Genomic DNA, 21,093 nt, shown 5'->3' on the forward strand with positions numbered 1-21,093 from the left:
CTCCCTCTGGCCTTCTGTCACCTTGGAGTACCCGAGGTCACTGCATTCGGCCTTTGGGTGGGACCCGCACGTACCTGATGAATTCCACAGAATAGTACTGGATGGGGGAGCTTCCTTCACTGTCGCCCGGTTTCCAGGACAGGGCCACCTCGGACTCGGACACCACGGTGACCAGCGGCCGCTGGGGCGCTGCGGGAGGCAGGCAGGACTCTAGGCAAGACAGCAAACAGCTGTTGGCTGGGGACCTCTGCTGCTGGGGATGCTGAGCATGTAACAAGACTCGTGTGCTTCCCACCGTCTAAACCTCTCGGTTCAGGACCACCTCGGAATCCAAACCACACAAACAGAACGACAGCCACAACCGGATTCACCACGTAAGAGGCGAGTCCTTCTTCCCCCAGCCCTGACGCTGGCCGGAGATTCAGCTACACGCTCATCCGGACCATTGACCTTGGGACACTCCACGGTGAGCACCCTGGACCACCTCCAGTCACTCTTCCACCTCCCAACAGCCTTTCCTCTCGGTTTGTGCTCTGGAATCGATACGTGCCTACGGGGGAGATAAATGCGGAGCCACTTTCCGTGTGAGTGTGAGTGTGAGTGTGTGTGTGTGCCCCACGCCTGATCATCAGAGTACACGCTGCCGCTAGGGCACGTGGGAAACGCCCTCCAGCGCGGAGGAGGAGGAGCTACCCATGATCCTCGCACCCCAAGGTGTCCGCTGCGCTGTTTTCATTCCCAGACTTTCATACCCCTGGGCCTTCATTGGTACAATTGCTTCTTCCAGAAACATTTTTTTCTGCTTTCCTTTCCTAGCAAAACCCTATCGCAGTTTGAACATTTGGGCAAAAGATAGGATTCTTCCTGAAACCCTCCCTGAGCCTCAGGGGGGAGAAGTGCTCTCTCCCGAGTGCTCCGGGGTCCGGGGTGTGGATCTCAGATGCACGGGAGCTACTCACTTCCTACCTGCTTCTCCCTCCGCAGCGAGCTCCTTGTGAGCAATGTGGCGTGATCAAAGCACCTGTGCCCCCCGCAGCCACCGCAGTGAGCCTTGCTTGGGTTCCCTTTGCCTATACATCTCTCCTCCCACGCCCCTCCCTCACCTTCATTCCCACTCACCACCAGATCGCCACTCAGTAGTCACCTCAGGGCATTCCTCGCTCGCCCAGGAGCGGGAGGTTCTTACCGCCCTGTAGGGAGCACCAACCCCAGCCTGCGGCTACACATCAACTAGGTGAAGTCTTGACCCACCCCCGGTAAGTAGTTCCAAGAGGGCAGGAGCTGCTCTGTTCACCACCGAATTCCCAGAGCCTAGCACCGTGCCTGGCACACAGTAGGTCCTCGCTGACATGTACCGAACGAAAGAATGAATGAAGAGCACGCTTCACTTTCCTACTGTCGATGAAGCGAACCCGTTTTACCTGGGGGCAAGGTGGTAACACGCCGCAGAGAGCTGAGCCAGCCTCTGCCCGCCGGGCCGGAAGCCGCCACGCTCACTTCATACTCAGTGCCCGGCGCCAAACCTCCGATCACTTCCTCCTGCCAACGCCCGGAGAGGAAAGGGGTCAGTGGGCAAGCCCGACACTTTCCACGAGGGCTGTATCCTGAGGTCCCCGTGAAATTGCACGGGACAGAGGCTGTTTTGCCTCTCTGAGATGATGGGCCACGTTTTCCAATTTGCGAAAAGGAAACCACCACGATATACTTCCCGAGGCTGGAGAATTACCCTTTACTGAACTCTATGCAGTAAGTGTTTGGGTGTGTACAGTGTGGAGAGGCTGGACAAGGGGATGATTCGTGTCCTGGGCGGGATGGAGTGAGATGGTGCGAGACTTCATCATGCTACGCAGTACGGTGTGCCATTTAAAACTTGCATCTTGTGCATTTGGGGGACTTTCCATTTAATACTTTCGATGGACTGTGTGGGGAATGGAACCATGGAAAGCAAAACCTCAGATAAGGGAGGGTTCTGTGGTCTTCTGTGGGCCAGCTCATCCCGACCTCCCCCCACTTCCAGCACCCACCTTCGCGGGACGCCCCACCCCCCAGACCTGCACCTCCAGCCCCACCCTGCTCCCCACGTCCAGCCGTGGGTCTGTGACTGCCTCTAGAACATCTCTACCCGACAGCTACCCCGCAGCTCAGATTCCGCGTGACCACAGCTCAGCTAACCCTTCCTCCGTCTCCTGCTTGAAAACAAAACTACACTTGGCTTCCCCTTCTGTCCTCTCCCTCGTTACCTAAACAGGAAACTATTGTCACCTTCCTCTCTGCTGGCCGCCCTCCCTCTCCACCACTGACGTCCCCCCCCAGTACCCAGCACGCTCGTTTCGCTCGAATCTGGGGGCGTCACCGAGTCCTCGAAGACGCTCCAGCCCAAGTCCTGGTACCTTTGACAACGGGCTCCGACTCTCCCTGCCGCCAGTTCTGCCTGCTCCTCCCTTGCAGACTCCGGCCCGCTGGAGTTGCCTTCCCGAACCCCGAATCCGACCACGTCCCCTCCCACCTTAAAGCCCCTCGGAAGAGCACATCCGTGTCCCCCAGTTTAAGCCTTCCAGAGTCACCTCCTGCTACCTCCCTCCCATGCATTCTGTATTCCAGTCAGACACGAGAACTTGGCAGGCTCAAATTTATGCCATTCCGTCCCGTGTCTCTGGGCCTTTGAACCTGCTGCCCCCTCCACACGAAGCGCCCCTCCTCCGAGGTCTCGCCAGGCGCACCCCGGCCCGCCCTTCATGACTCAGTGCGGCTGAGACGTTACCTCACTCCTTTGACCCCCAGCCTCCAGCCTGGGTTCCGGCTAGGCCCCCTCCTCTCTGCTTCCCGGTGTCCTGGGTGTACCTCAGTCTCAACAGCCCTCACCTGATGCTGTCACTGTCAGTGTGTCTGTCACCTTCTGTCCACCCAGCTGAGGGCAGGAAGCAAGGTCTTGTTCGTCCAGCAACCCAAGGCTTAGCATAGTACCATCAGACATGCAGCCAAGGCCTAAGCAATGCTTTCTGATGAACACGCACATTAACTAGTGAACGAAGGGAGCAAAGGAATTAAACCCAGATACCTCGTGTAAGTGCACGACCTCCCCCAGACCTAGCTCCTGCTGCCGGCCCCCCACTCTGATGAACAGCACCCGTGCTTCTGCTCCAAGCCCTGAAGTCAGCGAGTAACGCCAGGGACGGGGCTGCCTCCTCTCACCCTCCTCCCTCCGGCCACCAGCACACGCCTCTCGGGCCTGCTCGCCTCTTCCGCTTCCTCTGAATCCCAGCAGCCGGGGCCGTGCCTACCGCCACCTGGAGAGCGTCTGTCTCCCATCCCACCCCCCTGCCCCCACTCTCTCCTACGTGCGTGCGGCTCCACGGGGATCCTTGGCTGAACAGACGGACCTGCTTCCACAGCCACTCCTGCTCGAATTCTCTGCATCTGGGCACCCTGGTTCCACCATCTGGCCCTTGGCCGGATGTCAAGCTGGGCTCGGAGACTGGACGTAGCAGGTGGGCACCAGACTCGGTTCTCACTGGTCTCCCCGCTGCAGGCCTAGCTTGTCCCACGGAAGCAGAGGTGTAGTGTCAAACCACATGCTGTTCTCACAGGCTTCTGCTTCAGGGTCCTTTTCCCGGTGAATTCGTTATGTTGCGTGAAGTGTGGAGGTAGTGCTGTGGTCTCACGGGTCATCGTTGGAGCTAGTAGCCGTAGACACTAGCTGTGTCGTAGATATGGGCCGATACCCGACACGGCTACCGCTAGTCACCACGTGCGGTTTCTCCGCTCCAGGAACACCGCAGCCTGGCTGAGTCCTTCCTTCCGTCCTGCGAGGTGGGGGTCACTCTCATGGTCACTTACAGAAGATCAAAGGGATCCTCGAAAAGGGAACTATTTGCTCAAGGACATGTATTTATGAAGCGACAAGGTGAGTATTTCAGGACTCCAAGGCTACCATACTTATAAGCACCAAAGGCCAAGTTCTTATTATTTTATCTATAAACACAGAAGTTTGTGTACCAGAAATTTAAAAGTAATCACTGCACTTAAGTTAACAAAAGTTATCACGTCAGCACTTAAGACCTCACTATTACTCCCTCCCATGCTGCGTCCTCTCCCTGTGCTGGGAACCCGGCTGCGGGCTCCCAACAATGATGCTGCAATGATTTCGTCTTGCTCACTAGCCAGACACAGGGCCACTACACTGGGAGGGGTTCCGTTTGCACAGCTGAGCAGAGGCCCCGAGGAGGAGCCCTGGGGGAGGGGCCAGAAGACTCAGGCTCCTACAATGGCAGTGTGTAACCTTGGACTCAACTCTCCGAGTCAGGGCTGGTTCTCAGCTGGGAACATCCGGCATCGTCAGATGGAAGGCACCAGAGAAAGGGAAGAGCCCTCCCTTCCAAACGAGCCTCTCCCAAGGGCGCGGAGCAAGGCTGTGCAGGCCGGAGTGCAGGGCGGGGCCGGAGGGACTTCCACTCCCTGGGTGGTCACAGACCTTAGAGGGCACCTCCCAGGGTTTCGAGGGAGGGGAGGGGCGGCGGCGGTGGCTTTGAGCCAAGACAAACCTTTCTCGAATGGGCCTGTCCTGTTTGTTTATGGCAAGACAGCCGGCATCGCTGAATCCTGTCCAGTCAGATGCCCACACGCATCTCCACGCACCCCACGGGGGACGAAGGAACCCCGGGTTGGGAAACATGACTCATCAAGCCTTTCGCTTTACAGTCAAAGGGACGTCCGGAGGGGTTCCGTGACCTTGCCCCAGGTGACCCTTGCTCTGGTGACAGGGCTAGGTGCGGTCTCGGGATTCCAGGCTCTGCTATCTCTCTCTGACCTCAGGTAACATCCAGACAGAGCCACTGTCGGGGCAACAAGAGCAGAGGGCCGGGGGCAGGGTGGCGGTGCGCTCCCCGGGCGGGCGAGACAATCTACCGAGAGGAAACAGGGGACCTTCCTGTTTGTTTATCCTCCTCCTTCCAAGTCCTGTGGGACTCATACGGCATATAATGTGCTGGTAGAGCAGCATATGTATAATTAATAAGTCCATAATATACATATATTGGTACAAGTTCCAATATTGATTAACTGATGGTATACGTGATCAAAAAGTGTGGAGACGGCCAGGCTGAGCATCGTTTCCTATCTCTCTCTCTAAGGAATGACCAGCTTGCCCTGATGTGTTTTCCTGTTTATGTTTCCAGGATGAAACTGTAGGTTGCTCTTCTAAGGAAAAGTGTCCAACGCTAATCAAGTCAGAAGTCTCCACACAGGCGGATGATGGAAGAAGGCCTCAGAACTCCTCAGCCAGGTAACCTGGGTCATTCCATCATTTGTCAGCCCAATCTTTTGCTCAGCATTTGACCCAAGAAGGAAAGCACCCAGCTTCAGGGGGCTGCTCCTGCCCTGCTGAGGCCCGGAACAGCCAGTGGAGGAAACTTCCCCCACTGGTTTAAATATTTTCTTTCTGTTTCAGTCTTTTCTACCTAGTTTTGGAACAGAGCTAAAATCACTTCAACCTTTAAAAGTGATGCTCTCAACCTCACTCCGCTGTGTGAAGTGAAGCAGTGTGTACCAAGGTGCCTCCTTCCTGCCCTGGCCGGGTGGCTCAGATGGTTAGAGGGTCTCGGAAGGTCGCAGGTTCGATCCTTGGTCAGGGCACATACGCAGGTTTCATGATCAATACCCAGTCAGGGCGTGAGTGGGAGGCAAACGATCCATGTTTCTCACGTTGATGTCTGTCTATCTGGCTAATTCTCTCTGTCTCTTTCTCTCTCTAAAAACCAATAAACAGCCTCGGTGAAGATTAAAAAAAAAGGTGGCTTATTCCCAAACGACTAACAATGCACCTGGGATACTGTGCTTTCATCAGTGGGAGGGAGATGTGGAAAAGTAACATTCTGATCAAAAGAGACCCCCTGGATCCTGGGTTAGGGCAAAAGTTTAACTTCCCAAAAGTTCCGAAAGCATACTTACAAAAATCGCCTGAGGACCAGACTGCCCCTGCAAAGCAGAAAACAAGCCAGTGTGAAGAGGACAGGAGAACTTCCAGGAGTGACGTGCACCCACCCGGGGCACCTCCACCCCGCCCCACCCAGGGCCACCCAGCCTCCCTTTGCAACAGGGACTCTGCGGACCCCTCGCCCGGCCCTTCCTCTGTGCGGGGATGCTCTGAGGGCTCCATGACCATGACCTCGTCTAATGCCCTAACGTAACAGGGTGCTCCAGAATGACGTGATGCAGGGCAGCGGTCCCCACACTGCCTCTGCTCACGTCACCTTCAGTGCCTCAGGCGGATTCTTACAGCAGCTCTGGTCCAAAAGAAATGCCCACCAGCCCCCTTGTCCGTAGTTACACCCAACTGATGGTCGTACCAGCTCACAAAGGAGCAGGAGCTGTTTCCTTTGAACACCCAAGTGCACACATTGCACAGTGCCCCAGGGATTGGCTGCAGGGCCCTGGGGCACCCTGGCCCAAGGTTTGGAACCGGAGACCCACTATCTGAGAATTGGGACGATTTGACTCCCTGTTGCGTTGATGAGGGAACGGAGACCAGTGAGGTTACCCAGCTGGTTGGTGGGCTGTCATGCGAGCCATCAGAATCCAGAGCCCCTCTGCCCTCTTCCCAACCCACCACCTTTACTAGTCACTCTGTCCTCTCTCCAGCCTCGTGTTCTGCACGTGCCCCACCCCCAGCGTGTACCGCCCCCCCACCCACACGCACACACACACTCCTTCCTTTTGACCTGAACGGCCCTCCCTCTTTCGCCTTCCGAGAACCAGCCCGGCTTCAATTCTCAGCCCCAAATGTCACCTCTCGACCACCTGCTCCTACACACATCTCGGCCTCTTCAGAACCCCAGCCTGCCTGTTCAGTGCCTGTTCGTGACATCTGACCTCACGTGGCTCTCTAACTGCTCAGCCAGTGTGACTGTGTTTTGAAGTCACAACAAGCCCGAAAGCTGCCCAGGAACAGGGGCCTCCGCTTGTCTGGTGAGAACAGCAGCCACCGCGGAAGGCACGGGAGACCCGCAAGGCGGGCAAATGCTGGGACCAGACAGCATCCTCTAAGGCCCGGCTGCAGTCAGCCGAGAGGACACATTTCCCTCAAGGGCAATGACCGTCAGGGACGATGACGGACCTCTACGCAGCTGCTTCTGCACTTTACCAAAGGCGTCTACAGGCATAGTCTTAGCTGGCACTCAGCACAGGGTAATCGTCACACCCCTTCCACGGGAGAAAGGTGAGGTTCAGGCAGGATAAGGGACTTTGGACAGAGTCACCGACCTGTAGGTATATAGGAAGGGGGCCCGGAAACCCGGTGCCTGTCCCCTCCTGGTTCTCTCTCTGTTTTGCGTTGGCACTGCCGTGGCCATCTCACTAAGGCCCTGTCATCTGAAGCGCACATTCAAAGGGCCTGCATGTCCAGCCCAGATTCACATGGGGGGCAGGATCCTGGTCTCAGAGGCACTGCCCTGACTCCAGAACACCCGTCACCAGCCCTGTGCCCTCCCCACCTGCACTGCTGCAGCCACACAGGGGTCCCACCGCAGGACAGCAGGCAAGTGGCCGGGGACACTGCTAAGACAGTGCCGGCCCCCTGATGGGCCCCCTGGCTTGTTGAAACGTCCAGTGCTGCTGAGGGGAGGCTGACCCTCAACGACGGTTTCCCAGATAAGGCCAACCCAGCGCCCCCTGTTAGGGCAGAGCCAGCCGCAGAGCTCAGGGCTGATGAGGGGAGGTCGGGGCAGAAGCCTGGGAGCAGAAGCGTATCAGGCGAAGCCCGAGCAAGCTGAAAATGCTCTCCTTCTGGAGTCGCGGGGCCTCCGGTAAGCGCAGCCGGAGCACAGCTCAGAGGCCCTGGGTTACCGTCGACGCCGCAGCTGGCTGACGTGTGATTTGGGTACGGTCGTGTCAGCTCTGGGAGTCTCAGCGCCCTTGCCAGTCGCTAAAATGAGGCCGCGTGAGGGATGGGGCCTGGCAGGTGACCGGTGCTCAGGGAGGGATGGTGACTTATCACCTGGGCAAACCGGCTTCCACGTGCAGCGCCCGGAGGGCACACACCCCACGGGAGTTCCCAGCGTGACCGAGCACTGTCCTTGGAGCGGCATTCTGGGCACGAATGCCAGCTCCTTGCAGAGAGATGGCCTGTGGGCCAGTTGTACAAAGGGGAAGGGGAGCGAGAGAAGACAGAACATGCCTAAGGCAGAAAAAGTCACCCAGCGGGACCGTGACAGGAAACAGAAGAAACGGATGAAGAAAAGCCAGCCACGACCGGGCAGTGGAAGGACAGGGTGTCCAGCTCCAGCAGAAAGATAAATAATGTGGACCCTCTGAATGTACACTTCCGATGACATCATTGTCTCCTGCGTTGTGTCCCCGGGCAGGGGTGAGGGCACAGATGTGTCATGTTTGTGGATAAAGCTTCACTGAGATTTCAAAACACTTGGACTCAAACTTTTTGAAAAAACAAGGGGCAAACAGCTGGAAGGGGCTTTTCCCTGCATGATAAGCTGGAAGCTGGAGTCCAGGATTCCAGCGCCGGCGCCAGAACTTTCTTCCTGGGGCTGCCTTCCCGGAGGTGCAGACGTGCGTGGGCGTGAAAGGCAGCCACACACTCCCAAGGACCACATGACACACACTCGCTGTTATTGTTGCATATGGAGCCACACACACCCCCCAAAGTAGGAATCCCCCGAATGTCGCTGGAAGGCCAGATGCTTGGCACGCAGGTACTCACGTGGGTGGCGATGTCCTGGCTGAGCTGCACGCGGTGGTGCCGCTCCTGCGGCGGTTTATCCGCGCCGACCGCATTGTAGAAGACCTGGGAAAGCCGCAGACAACCGGGTGAGGGGGGCGGGACTTCCGCACCCACCGAGCCTGCGTGCTCGAAGCGCGGGCTCCCCAGGGGGCCCCGAGGTGCCCGGCCTCCCCTCACGCACTCTGCGCAGCAGCCAACGTCAGACAGCTGGCTGGCCAGGCCACCCGCCCGGAACCGCGCAGAGCCCGGCGGGGCCTCCTGCCGGTGAGCTGGGCTGGGGAGGGCTGGACCCTGTGTCTGTTGTTTTTCTGAAAACAACGCCTGTGGAGTAACCTTCCGTTTTCCCACGTTTGGATGCATGAACCAGGAAACACATTTCTCTACTTTAAGGAGGGAGCAGGACAAAGGACATTGACAAGTGGCCACCCTCCCTCGGTGAGAGGATGACAGGGGGGCACGGGGGTCTGGAATGTCACTGCCGTGGGGCATGGGGCATCTGTCCCATCTGGAGTGGGCAGCCAGCGCTCCCAATCCCCCCTGAGATCTGAGATCTCCAAACATTGATTTGAAATCTTCTGACTCCTAAAAGTTGACGCCTTTCAAAGACACTGTTCAAAGAACAGATTCTGGTGAACTGCAGTCAGTCCGGTGGGTAACCTCCGATGGGTAGCTCCTCCACCTGGCCAGTCCGCCTCTTTCCTTTAATTCAGATTCTGCTTTATTTTGTACGTATCAGCAACATTCCACGGGCACTGTCTATCTCCCGGGTGTCTGCTCTTGTCTAAATTTGACTGCGGACAACAGGACACAGGAATCATGTCCTCTCTGAACAGGAAGGGCAGGCAGACCCTAACTGACTTTCAGGGCCCTTACAAATGCCCTGGGGAGGGGGAGGCCTCCTCTGGTTTCAGGAGGGAGCACGGGGCAGGGATCCACATGGCAGGGCTGACGGAGGAGCACACAGGTAGCCGGGCCCAGAGCTGCGGGGCCCCCCGACCCAGGGCCCAGGTACTCACCGTATACCCGGCGACAGGGCGCCTAGGATGCCTGGGCGTTTTCCATTGGATGCTGAAAGCCGTGCAGTTCAGTGCGTCCAGCGCGACGTGCAGAGGAGGCCCCGCCTTGCCTGTTTCGTTTTTTGCGCAAACAAAAGAGATGGCGTGAGCAGGTCCGTGCGTCCCACCGGGGGGCGCACTTACTTACACGGGGCGCACTTACTTACACAGGGCACACGAGAGGGTGTCCGCAGACGGACCGCCGGCAGTGCAGTGCAGCCAGCGTCTCTCCGGCGTGACTTCGCCCGAGGTCCGCTGTCCCCTCCCCCAAGCTGGTGGCGCTAGGGAAGTCAGCCCAGCGATACCCGCCCCCCCCCCCCCCCCCCGCCCCCGGTCCTTTCGGCAACTTAGGGACCAGCAGAGGGAAACTGGGGTACCACAGATTGGACACTTCTGACGTGACTCTAGGAGCTTGGAATGTATTAAAGCAGGATAAATTCATTTTTTTTAACTCAGTAACACATGGTATTTTATATACATGTCTCTATATGGCCAGTACGTTCCCGTTGCAGAGCGTTTCAGAATGTGGTTAAGTGTGAGACTAGGGGTGGAACATTTCCAATGTTTCACTGTACACTTACCGTAAATAATCTTATACTTACGCACAATAAATGTTATGCTCATAAAAACAATAATATCCAAATTGCCAACACTTAGAAAATACAAAAATAATAATCTCACCATTTGGAAGTCTTGTCAATATTTTTGTAGAGGATACCTCCTTTTAGTCAATTTTATTCAAGGGTTTCAATGCAATTTTTCAAATACTTATGTGTGCACATATATTTTTACTCTGCCGATTGTTGTGTTAATTATATGTACTAAATATATAATATGTATTTACAGTTTTAAATCCTGGGTTCCCTAGCACAGTCCTGATTCTAAACTATGTCCCACGACCTTGCCCCCTTGGATTCTCCGTCATGGTGGAGGTTAGAGGTCATTGCCACGGGGCCTCACAGGACACGGAGGCCAAGAGAATGGCCCAGTCCAGGTCTTACAATGTCTAGGGCCCTGGCTTCATGTCTCCAGGAAAATTCTGAACTAGACCCAATGGGGAAGCCCAGTGCTCCTAGCAAGCAGCCTTTACATAGACTTGCTCAGACGCCCCGCATACCAATTGGAAGATTTTTTCTTCTTCCTCAAAAAACTAACATTTATATGATGCTATTGTTGTTATTATTATTTTGATTTTAGGACCATTTGAGAATGAGTAAAATTGGGGAAATATTTGCAAACCATATACCTGATAAGGGGTCAATGCTCAAAATGCAAAAGGGACTCACACAGCTCAACAGCAAAATACAAACAATCCCATTTAAAAATGGACAAAGGAGCTGAATAGGCCTTTTCCACAGAAGACATGCAAATAGCCCAGAGGCACAGCCAAGGTGTTCAGCACCACTAACCACCAGGAAAACGTAAGTCAAAACCATGGTGAGGTGTCTCCTCGCACCGTCAGAGTGGCGATTATCAGACGGACAAGAGGTGAACAAAGCGGACAAGGGTGTGGGGAACAGAGAACCCTCGGGCAGGGACGTGAGGTCCTGTGGATGCAACAGAGGGTGGAGACGGTGGGAAACGCGACAGGGGTGCCCTTCCTCTCACCCGGCCTCAGCGTCCACGTTCTTGGAGGCTCCGCCCAGGCCCCTCTTCTCAGCCCCACTGTGCCCTCCCCCTGGGCGCCCTCACCCCTGCCAGCCTCGGCCACTGGCGTGCCGGTGGCTCCCCAATCTATTTCCCCAGCCCAACCTCTTTCAGAGGGCAGGCCTGCGTGCGTACCCAACTGCCAAGTGACCCAGATGCCACCAGGCCTCTAAAAGTCAACATGTCGAAACTGAATTCATTACCTTTCCCTTCAACCTGAGCCCCCCCAGTGGTCCCCGTCCTGGCAAACAGCATCGCTGTCCGCTGTGGCTTCCCAAAACCTGGCAGTCACCCTCGGCGTCAAATAGGTCACACGGCATCCATCCTTTCCTTTTCACGGGGGCCTCAGACTCCTCTTCAACCCAGTGCCTAGTGCAGCACTGCCATTGTTCGGAGCTATGCATGCAGCAGAACCTAGTTGCCATTGGCCAAGACTTCCCCACTGGTTTCTTGAACCTTTCTGGATCCTAAGAGATACAGTTCCTTCCCATAGCTTCCACAGCCTGCACGACCCCTCTCCCTCTGGAGAACGTGGGTTAGTAAACCACATGAAACCTTTTTTCTGCAAAGCAATTGAATGCAACATGAAGGTTGTTGGGGCCATAGGGCTGGTGGCTCTAAAACTTGTGAGTAGAATTTATCTGAAAAAACCCAAAACACCAATTTGAAAGACTATGGGCACCGCTATGTGCATTGCAGCATTATTTGCAACAGCCAAATCTGGAAGCAGCCCAAGTGTCCATCAGTAGATAAGTGAATAAAAAAAAGTTTCTGGTACATTTACACGAGGGAATATTACTCAGGTGTAAAAGTGTAGGAAATCTCACCCTTTGTGACAGCATGCATGGGTGGACCTGGAGAACATTATGCTAAGTGAAATAAGCCAGTCGGAGAAAGACAAGTACCATATGGTTTCACTCATATGTGGTATCTGATGAACAAAATTAATGAACAAGCAAAACGGAGACAGACTCACAGGTGGAGAGCAGGCTGACAGCTGTCGGGGCTGCGGAGAAGGTCGGGAGGCTGAGTGAGGGGGTAGAGGGATTGAGCAAAAAAGAGAACAAATTCACGGACACGGACAACGGCGTGGTGATCGCTGGGGGAGGCGGGGTGGGGGGTGTGAAAGAGGGCAAGGGCGGGATAAACAGAGTGGTAAACACGTAATACAGCGTACAGATGAGGTGCTGTGGAATTACGCCCCTGAAGCCTATGTAATGTTATTAACCAGCGCCACCCCAGGAATGTGAATAAAGAGGAAGAGGAAGACTTGTGAGCAGCAGGGTGTGTGAGTGGCCCGCGGGTGGGAAGGCAGCACCGGAGGCCTGGCGTGGAGGCACGTCTGTGTAGCAAACACAGCTTCTGGCTCCAGGCCTGTTTGTCTGACGTGTCCTTGAGGGTAGGGCAGGTCTCCAGCTGTATTTGCAGAGCAAGCTCGCTGTTTACACGCAGATGGCACAATTACTGGTGTCTGTGTGGAGCAGGGCAGATTAAAGGCAGCCGTGAGCCACCAGGTGCCCACCCCCCGTCCCCTCCGGCCCACCCCACCACAGAGATAGAGTCCCGGCAGGAAAGGGCAGAGGACCAGAAAGGCCAGGAAAAAACAGAGAAATCTCCGCAACCCAGACTGACACCAACTCCGGAGGCAAGAGCACAGCAGTATGCAGACCTAGCTGGGCTACAGGGATCAGCGTATTTCCCTGCATCTTTCCCAGCTCCCCCGGGGAAAGATAAGAGTGGAACTAACTCCTCTCACATCCCTACAAATCCTGCGTCACCGGGAGAAAAAGTCTGACCCTTGGACAAGCCAAACCCCAGCTGCGTTTTCCAAAAACTCCCCACGAAGCAAAAATGTTGATAATGGTTATCACATGGAGGTCTTCTGGGGTTTTATCTATTGGAATATAAAAACATACCAGTGCTTGCTTGATATTAAATAAAAAGTCCAAGTAGTAAGCTGCTTACATGTGGACTGAACAAGGCTGAGGCGGTTAAATGCAAGAATCACACTCGTGTTTAACCCACGATAGTTACAATGACAGAGTAACTGTCACTCCATTCCTATTGTGTATATTACACAATAGAAGACTAACTTTGAAGAATTAAAGCCTTTAAAACTAGCATAATACATTCATACAATACATCCTGAAGCGGTGTTCTTATAAGCTACAAGCTATACTTCTTAGGAGATGAATAAATAAAAGGAGTGTTTCTTTGCCATGAGGGAGCTATATTCCTGGGCTTTCGTCTTTGGAGGGCTTTCAAAAGCGTATTAGATTTTGGTACCAGAAACTTCTGAATAAGTAGGTCAATTTCTTATGATAATTTTACATCATAAAATTCTTGAACTTCCTGAGCAAAATTCATCTCTGATTCAATTAGTTTTGTGATCCAATTCATCAAAACACTTCAAAATGCAAATTAAAAATCATCGGTGGCAGAAATACATTGCTAGCTTTTTACTTATTTGATTTTCACGGAATGAACCAAGTTATAGTCACTGATGCACTGCAAAGTGCCCAGACTGGCTGAAAAAAAAAAGCCCAGAAAATTCTGAATAGGGAAAAAACCTTATTTCCATCTTTTCAGACCTTGTTCCAACTGTTAGTACTAACGCAGCCCTATGAATATGTAACTATTCAACACAAATCTGCCACCAGGGCCAACTCCACAGCGATGCCCTCAAGGCAGCAGTAAAGACGGGAGCTGAGACACAGACCAGAGTTTGTTCTCCTCACCCGGGACTCAGGAAATCCCCAGACACTCCAGAGAAGCATGAGGCGACTTCCAGAGCCCTGCCAGCCTCTTTTGGGGGGCAGAAGGAAGCATTCACATCACAAGCGTGCCTCCCTTTCAAATCCACCATCCTAGAGCAGAATTCCAGAGAGTAATGCCCCACTCCAGGTTATAATTCCAGAGAGTAATGCCCCGCTCCAGAGTATAATTCCAGAGAGTAATGCCCCGCTCCAGAGTATAATTCCAGAGAGTAATGCCCCACTCCAGGTTATAATTCCAGAGAGTAATGCCCCACTCCAGAGTATAATTCCAGAGAGTAATGCCCCACTCCAGAGTATAATTCCAGAGAGTAATGCCCCACTCCAGGTTATAATTCCAGAGAGTAATGCCCCACTCCAGAGTATAATTCCAGAGAGTAATGCCCCGCTCCAGAGTATAATTCGAGAGAGTAATACCCCACTCCAGGTTATAATTCCAGAGAGTAATGCCCCACTCCAGAGTATAATTCCAGAGAGTAATGCCCCACTCCAGAGTATAATTCCAGAGAGTAATGCCCCACTCCAGAGTATAATTCCAGAGTAATGCCCCATGCCACAGTATAATTCCAGAGAGTAATGCCCCACTCCAGAGTATAACTGCAGAGTAACACCCAACTCCAGAGTATAATTGCAGAGCAACACCCCGCTCCAGAGTATAACTGCAGAATGTAACCCCACACTTCAGGCCGACCACTCCCTGTTGCTGGTAATGTGGCATCCCAGGCCAAGAGGACATTCTACCTGAGAGTCCAGGATGCTCCCCCACCTGTAGACCAGTCCCCGAGTACCCAAGACTCAAGATTCCCTACCCAGAGAGTCCTGAGCCTGTTCACTGGTCCACGGTGGGCTCTTTCCTGGGTCTACCCTTCAGAGGGTGACCATGCTGCTAGAGCCTGTGCCCTCAGGAGGAGGGGTGGCCAGCAGATTGCTGGTGGCCAGGATGGTGGTGGCCAGAGCTCACAGGCTGAGGTGCCCACCTCACACTCAGGAGGCCCTTCGGGGAAGGGCAGAGCGGGAAGCACACCAGACCAGGGCTCGGGGCCAGCTCCCTTCAGGCTGCCCCTCTTCAAAGTGGAAATGCAAGGAGCCTGGGAAGCCAAAGTGGAATGCAGTCTTCCAGGTCGTTATGAAAGTATATTTGTCAGGGCAGAAGGAGAGAAAAATAGTGCATCCAGTAGTTTGTTACCTTGCTGAGTCAATGGTGAGGTTTTTTTTACACACATATTCTGTGGGCATCCCTGTGAACTTCCCCCCCGCCCTGACCGAGCCCCACGGTGAGTCCCATTCTCCCAGGTGACCTCGCTCACCCCCACGGCGTGCCCAGGCACCTGCCCAACGTGCCTTCCCCAGGAAGCTCCCCGTGGGTATCTAGCTGGTCTGCTCAGCACCGGCGGCTCCCACACACCCCAGGTCCAAACGTTCCAGCTTGAGACCATCACCGTCAGCCTCCAAATCTCCCCTCTCCCGTGCCTCCTGGAGTCCAAAACCGGGGGACGTCTCTAACTCCTCCCCCCTCTCGCGTTCTGCACGCGGCTCTCCATGCTGCCCCGAGAGTCCTGAGAACGTGACAACAAACTTGGGCCCTTACGTGGAAAGAATCCGGAACCCCGCAGTGTTCATGGTTCGGGCAAAACCCATGGGCCCGTAGAAGCTGTCGTGGGGGAAGCTTTGATAAAGGAGTATTTGCAAAGCGTCAACGTATTTCATCAAAAATATTGACTAATTACAGTGGTGATTTTATCATCTGTCTACAGACTCTTTGATTCTCTTCCTCTAGGTCAGGAGATGGAGCTAAACTTCCCTCTCCTCGAGTGTGGGCTGGATTCACGTCTAAAGACAGCCTATGAGAGGGGCGGAACGGCAGCTTTCGTGGGGAACCCTGCTACAAACCACTGTAACCAGGTGAGCAAGGGTAACATCACCAGCTAGTAGCCACGTTGGCAAATTTGTCCCCTGATCTGATGAGACGTGAAGGATACCTCACCTGCCTGCTACTCCTGTCAAGAACACACAAACTCAAATTGAATGACACTCCACCAAATAATTAACCGATACTCTTCAAAAGTGTCAAGGACATGAGAGTCTGAGAATCTGCCACAGGCTGGGTGAGTCTAAGGAGAGAAGACAAGAAAACGCAGTGTGCTACCCTGGATTAGTGCTGGAACAGACAAAAAAGCATTTGTGGAAAAACTGACGGAACTTGAGAAAGGACTGTCCTTTCGTTAATAGCACACCGATGCTCCTATCTTGGCTTTGGTAAGTGTACCACAGCAGCAACGTAAGATGCTCACGGGAGGAAAAGCTGAGTCACGGAAGCTTGTACTATCGCCACAGCTCTTCTATAAATCCAAAATAATCCCCCAAATAAAACTACAGAAGAAAAAATGTGGACCCTCCCTTTTCCCATTGTAATCCCAGCAGGAGACCCCATCCTCTTGGGCAGAGCTCCCTTCACCGGGCAAGGCCGTGTCCCTCCGGAAGCTCACCTGTCCCACGCCCGAAAGTCAGGGACAGCAGGTTGACACCATCCCTCACTGCCCACTGCAGCGACTGAGCCGCCATAGGAACGCAGTGGTGACAGCGGCTCACGCTCACTCTTTCTCATGTCCTCGGGGCTGGGTTTCTCTGGTTTCTTCCTGCCAACACCAGCCTCGGCACCCCGTGGTGGCACACCTGGTGAGGGGTGTCTAGGCCACACCTGACTTAGGAAGCAGCCTCCCCCTGCCCCCGTGCTGGGCCGGAACCTGGCCTCTGCCGTATTCAGGATGGGGGCAAGACCCAGCCTTCACCTGTGGCTCCCTCCTGGCACAGCCTTCGGGTTAGCTGCACAGGGAGCTTCGTGATCAGTAGTGAAGCTTGTATGGAACCACGAACGCTCGGCATCTCTTATCCTTGAGGGAACAGAGATTACCAGTCATTTAAAAATGGAAACTACCTGACTGGTATAGCTTAGTGGATTGAGCGCAGGCTGGGAACCAAAGTGTCGCAGGTTCGATTCCCAGCCAGGGTACATGCCTGGGTTGCAGGCCATAACCCCCAGCAACCTCACATTGATGTTTCTCTCCCTCCCTCTCTCTCTCTCTCTCTCTCTCTCTCTCTATCTCCCTCCCTTCCCTCTCTAAAAATAAATAAATAAAATCTTTAAAAAAAAAAAGAAAAAAATGGAAACGAAAAGACCCACCTCCCTGTTCCCCAAATGGTGGAAACTTTCAAAACAGTAGGTTCATCATTTCGGCACATGAATTTGCTAAGGATGACAGCAACTGTAGTTTACTGACCGTCAGCTCAAAGCCGGGCAGTCTTCAGCATTTTACAGTGAGTGAGAGTCCACTCCATCCCCCCCATCCCCCCTGTCCCCCAAGACCACGGGACCTGCTCGGGAGAACAGGAAAGAGACGCCTCTTTCTGCAGACACAGACCCCCAGGCCAAGGCCCGGGCTTGCAGAGAGGAGGGCATTCCTGCCCTGAGGCTGAGGTGTCCTCACTCACTCACTCACGGATTGACAGGGGGTCCCTGGCTGGAGCCCCGATTTCTGTAACTCTTGGCTGTGCACAACTGGCCCGGCATTGCATACATCACTCTCTTCAATTCTTTCAACAGCTCTGCAAGGTAGGCGTCATTATGCCCATTTTTCAATGAGGAAAGTGAGGGAAGACAATTATGAACATGTTCAAGATGACCATAAATGGAGTAGCCGGGACTTTGCCCCAGGGGTGGAAATTCCATCAAACTCGGATGTGTGCGAAGACGCGCAGAACCATGTGGTGGAACAGCCATTGGACTGTTGATGGGCACGGACGGATTTGCTCCATGGGGCGGTAATTGCTGGCGAGAATCACACCAACTGCACATGCTGCTCTTCCGCCCTTGGACCCAGACAGCCAGTCTTCCCTCGCCCTCCACCCTTTCTTCATAGCATCTTAAATGGTAACCAAAAATGGGGAGATTTCATTCCCCCAGATTTAGGGTTGGGGGCAAACTGGCAACGTTATTTCCAAGAAGGAAAGGCAGGAACAGCTGAATCGGACCTTATGTCTCCAGGAGGCTCAGGGGGAGTGAGGGGGCAAGCGGTGGGGACATGGGCTGCAGAAGGCAGCGGAACGTAAGGGAACTGAGCCTGCAAGGTAGAGGGGAGGGATGTCTAAGGGTCAATAAAAAGTGCCAAGCTAGCCCTGGCTGGCGTAGCTCAGTGGATTGAGTGTGGGCTGGGAACCAAAATGTCGCAGGTTCGATTCCCAGCCAGGGTACATGCCTGGGTTGCAGGCTATAACCCCCAGTAACCGTACATTGATGTTTCTCTCTCTCTATCTCTATCTCCCTCCCTTCCCACTCTAAAAATAAATAAATAAAATCTTTAAAAAATCTTTTAAAAATTAAAAAAAAGAATATGTTAAAAGAAAACAAAACTGCCAAGCTTACAGAATGCGCAAATGGAGAGTAACGACAATGCACACTTACTGACTGCTTATCATGTGGCAGGTGCAGTTCCAGTGGCTTTGCATGTACGAACTCTCTGACCCTCACAACGATTCTTCCTTACGATGACTCTGCGAGGGAGGCACTCACACTGTCCCGTTTTAGGGGGAGAAGTCTGAGAACGAGGGAGGCTAAGCAGCCATTCCAAGGTGAGGAGACAGGCCAGGAGCTGAGGACAGCTGAGGAGCCTGGGGCAGTGACGCAGGGACTCCGTGCCGGATTTAACCCACCGCCAGGAACAGAGAATCCCCAAAGACACCTGGGCTGCACTAGCATTAAAGGGAAATAAAAATAACTGCTTGAACCACTTCTGTGCTTAAGCGCTTTACACACATTTTCTCATCTCATCTTTATAAAAAAGTCCGTTTCACAGATGAGGAAACTGAGGCTGGCGGAGAGAAAACAAGTGGCCCCCATCACAGATCTCATGAGGAGAGCTAGGCATCCAGGGCGGCTGGATCCCAGAAACCAAGCCTCGTGGTCACCAGGCTCTACCGCCCTCCCGCGCGTTGGGGAGATGCCAACACCCTTCTCCCCCACGAATGTTCCTCGTGCCCGGTCGTCTGTCCAGGTCTGTTCCGTGAGGGGCAGCTGGGCCTTATGATCAATAACCAAGTACAATGGGAGCGCCCCACCCGTGGGCTTTGAAAATATAAAATACATTTAACACATATTCGTGGACGAAAGAGGGACAGTCCGGTACGGCGTTGTAGTCTGTGAAGGGGCAGAAGCTGCGTGAACACTGGCCATGTTTGTTAGGACTCAACGAGGACACACGATAAACAGGGCTGGAACCATAAAATACGAGGTCGTCTACTGTCCCGCACAGCAGAGCATGTCACTGGTGATAGAGAGGGGCTGGCATCGCTAAGGACTATAAAATCTAAGTTAGAAAATCGATACCCCGTGCATGAGGTTTGAGACATGCAAAGTCACCTTAAAGACGAGGGCATGATAGGACCTGACTGAGGTACACGACTAGCAATCACGCTGGACGCACCTCCACGGTGTCCTGGCTGGCGTGCATGCTGATAGGTCAGGGCTCGTGCTGTGCCAGGTGTGAAATACTATGACACCTGCCATCGGGCAGGATGGACTAGGTCATGATGCTGTAACAAATGACCCCCAAACATGGTGGCCTACAACAATAAGGATTAATTTACCCATCATTCTACAGAATCATCGAGGCCACACCTCTCCTCCGTGCTGTCCCCACTGGGGGGCCCAGGCTAACGGAGTGGCCTCTCTCTGGAGCCTGGTGAACCGTGTGCTGGTCCTTCAAGCTTCTTCCCAGTAGTGACACATGTCACCACCACTCACCTTCATTGAGCAGAGCTAGTCAGTCACATGGGCCCCCCCCGAGCTCAAGACATCAACATTATAGATGAACATTAGCATCCCTTCAGGATGTGAAAAAAAGGTTCTACTCCTTGTTGGGGATGGTCCATGCGGGACACAGAGAAGGCGGAGTCAGAGGCAAAGGACAGTGGTACCCACCTGAGGCCTGTCTGGGGAGCTAATGCCCGGGAGGCCCTTTGGGGGCATGTCTAAATCACTATGTATCTCCTTTCCACAGATACCAATCACTCTGTGACATGTTCAGGGCCAAAGCTGGGCAAGGAGAACAAAATTAATAGACGTTTGAAAGTATCTGTTGCCTATATCCTCACATTCACGTAATTGTTCTGGCTCTGCTGGGCTCCCTCTTGAAAGAGTGGCCTTACAACACCCTTCAACTATAATTAAAACACCATGGCACTGGCATGGAAATGAGGAGGCGGATCAATGGAAAAGAAAGGATAGCCCCAGAATGTATAAAAACTTAATTTATGATAAGAAAGTTATCTTGGATCAATGCGGAATGGAAGAATTATTCAATAGATGACATTAGAACAGCCGGTTAACGAATTAGAAGAGAAAATCAATTCCAAGCCTTAATTCATACCACATACCAACATGTCTTTAACTCCAGGTAGATTAAAGAATCAGAGAAATTTACATTTGCAAGCCATTAAACAAGGTTCTCCCCTTTCGCCCCCAACTGCCCCAGCACACTTAACTTGTAAGTTTTTAATTAATGGAACAAATCATACACAAAAAGGTTACACAACAAACTTTAAAAAAAAACACATTTCTTCCTGCCAAAACAACCACCAAGATAAAATATAGCCTGGGGACAAAATATTTACAGACAGGAAAAAGATTGGTATCATTTAACATACAGGGTCTGGCACACATAAGGCCCCTTTTTTATTACAAAATCTTTCATTACGAAGCCATGAGCATGTAATTCTGTAACATGACCATATCACACTCAAGCACACTGTGTGAGCTTTTAGGTGACATGTTCAGATTGCTGTCTATCTCATGGGAGACATTCAGGCACCCTGCCGCCCGCACTGCCGGACT

General features: G+C 53.3%; 1 protein-coding gene across 3 annotated transcripts in view; it reads right to left on the reverse strand.

Moving 5' to 3' along the window:
• Positions 1 to 21,093, reverse strand: part of EGFLAM (EGF like, fibronectin type III and laminin G domains) — a 143,482-nt gene that overhangs the window by 81,259 nt on the left and 41,130 nt on the right. For all 3 annotated transcript variants that reach the window (XM_036020199.1, XM_036020197.1, XM_036020198.1), the window contains exons 2-6: positions 9,748 to 9,857; positions 8,711 to 8,794; positions 5,947 to 5,973; positions 1,422 to 1,539; positions 75 to 210 (exon numbers count right to left, since the gene is read on the reverse strand). In XM_036020199.1, coding sequence (XP_035876092.1) covers positions 75 to 210; positions 1,422 to 1,539; positions 5,947 to 5,973; positions 8,711 to 8,794; positions 9,748 to 9,857 — 475 coding nt within the window. The remainder of the gene's footprint in view (positions 1 to 74; positions 211 to 1,421; positions 1,540 to 5,946; positions 5,974 to 8,710; positions 8,795 to 9,747; positions 9,858 to 21,093) is intronic.

Source organism: Phyllostomus discolor, chromosome 3, assembly GCF_004126475.2.
Source record: "Phyllostomus discolor isolate MPI-MPIP mPhyDis1 chromosome 3, mPhyDis1.pri.v3, whole genome shotgun sequence".
NCBI lineage: Eukaryota > Metazoa > Chordata > Mammalia > Chiroptera > Phyllostomidae > Phyllostomus > Phyllostomus discolor.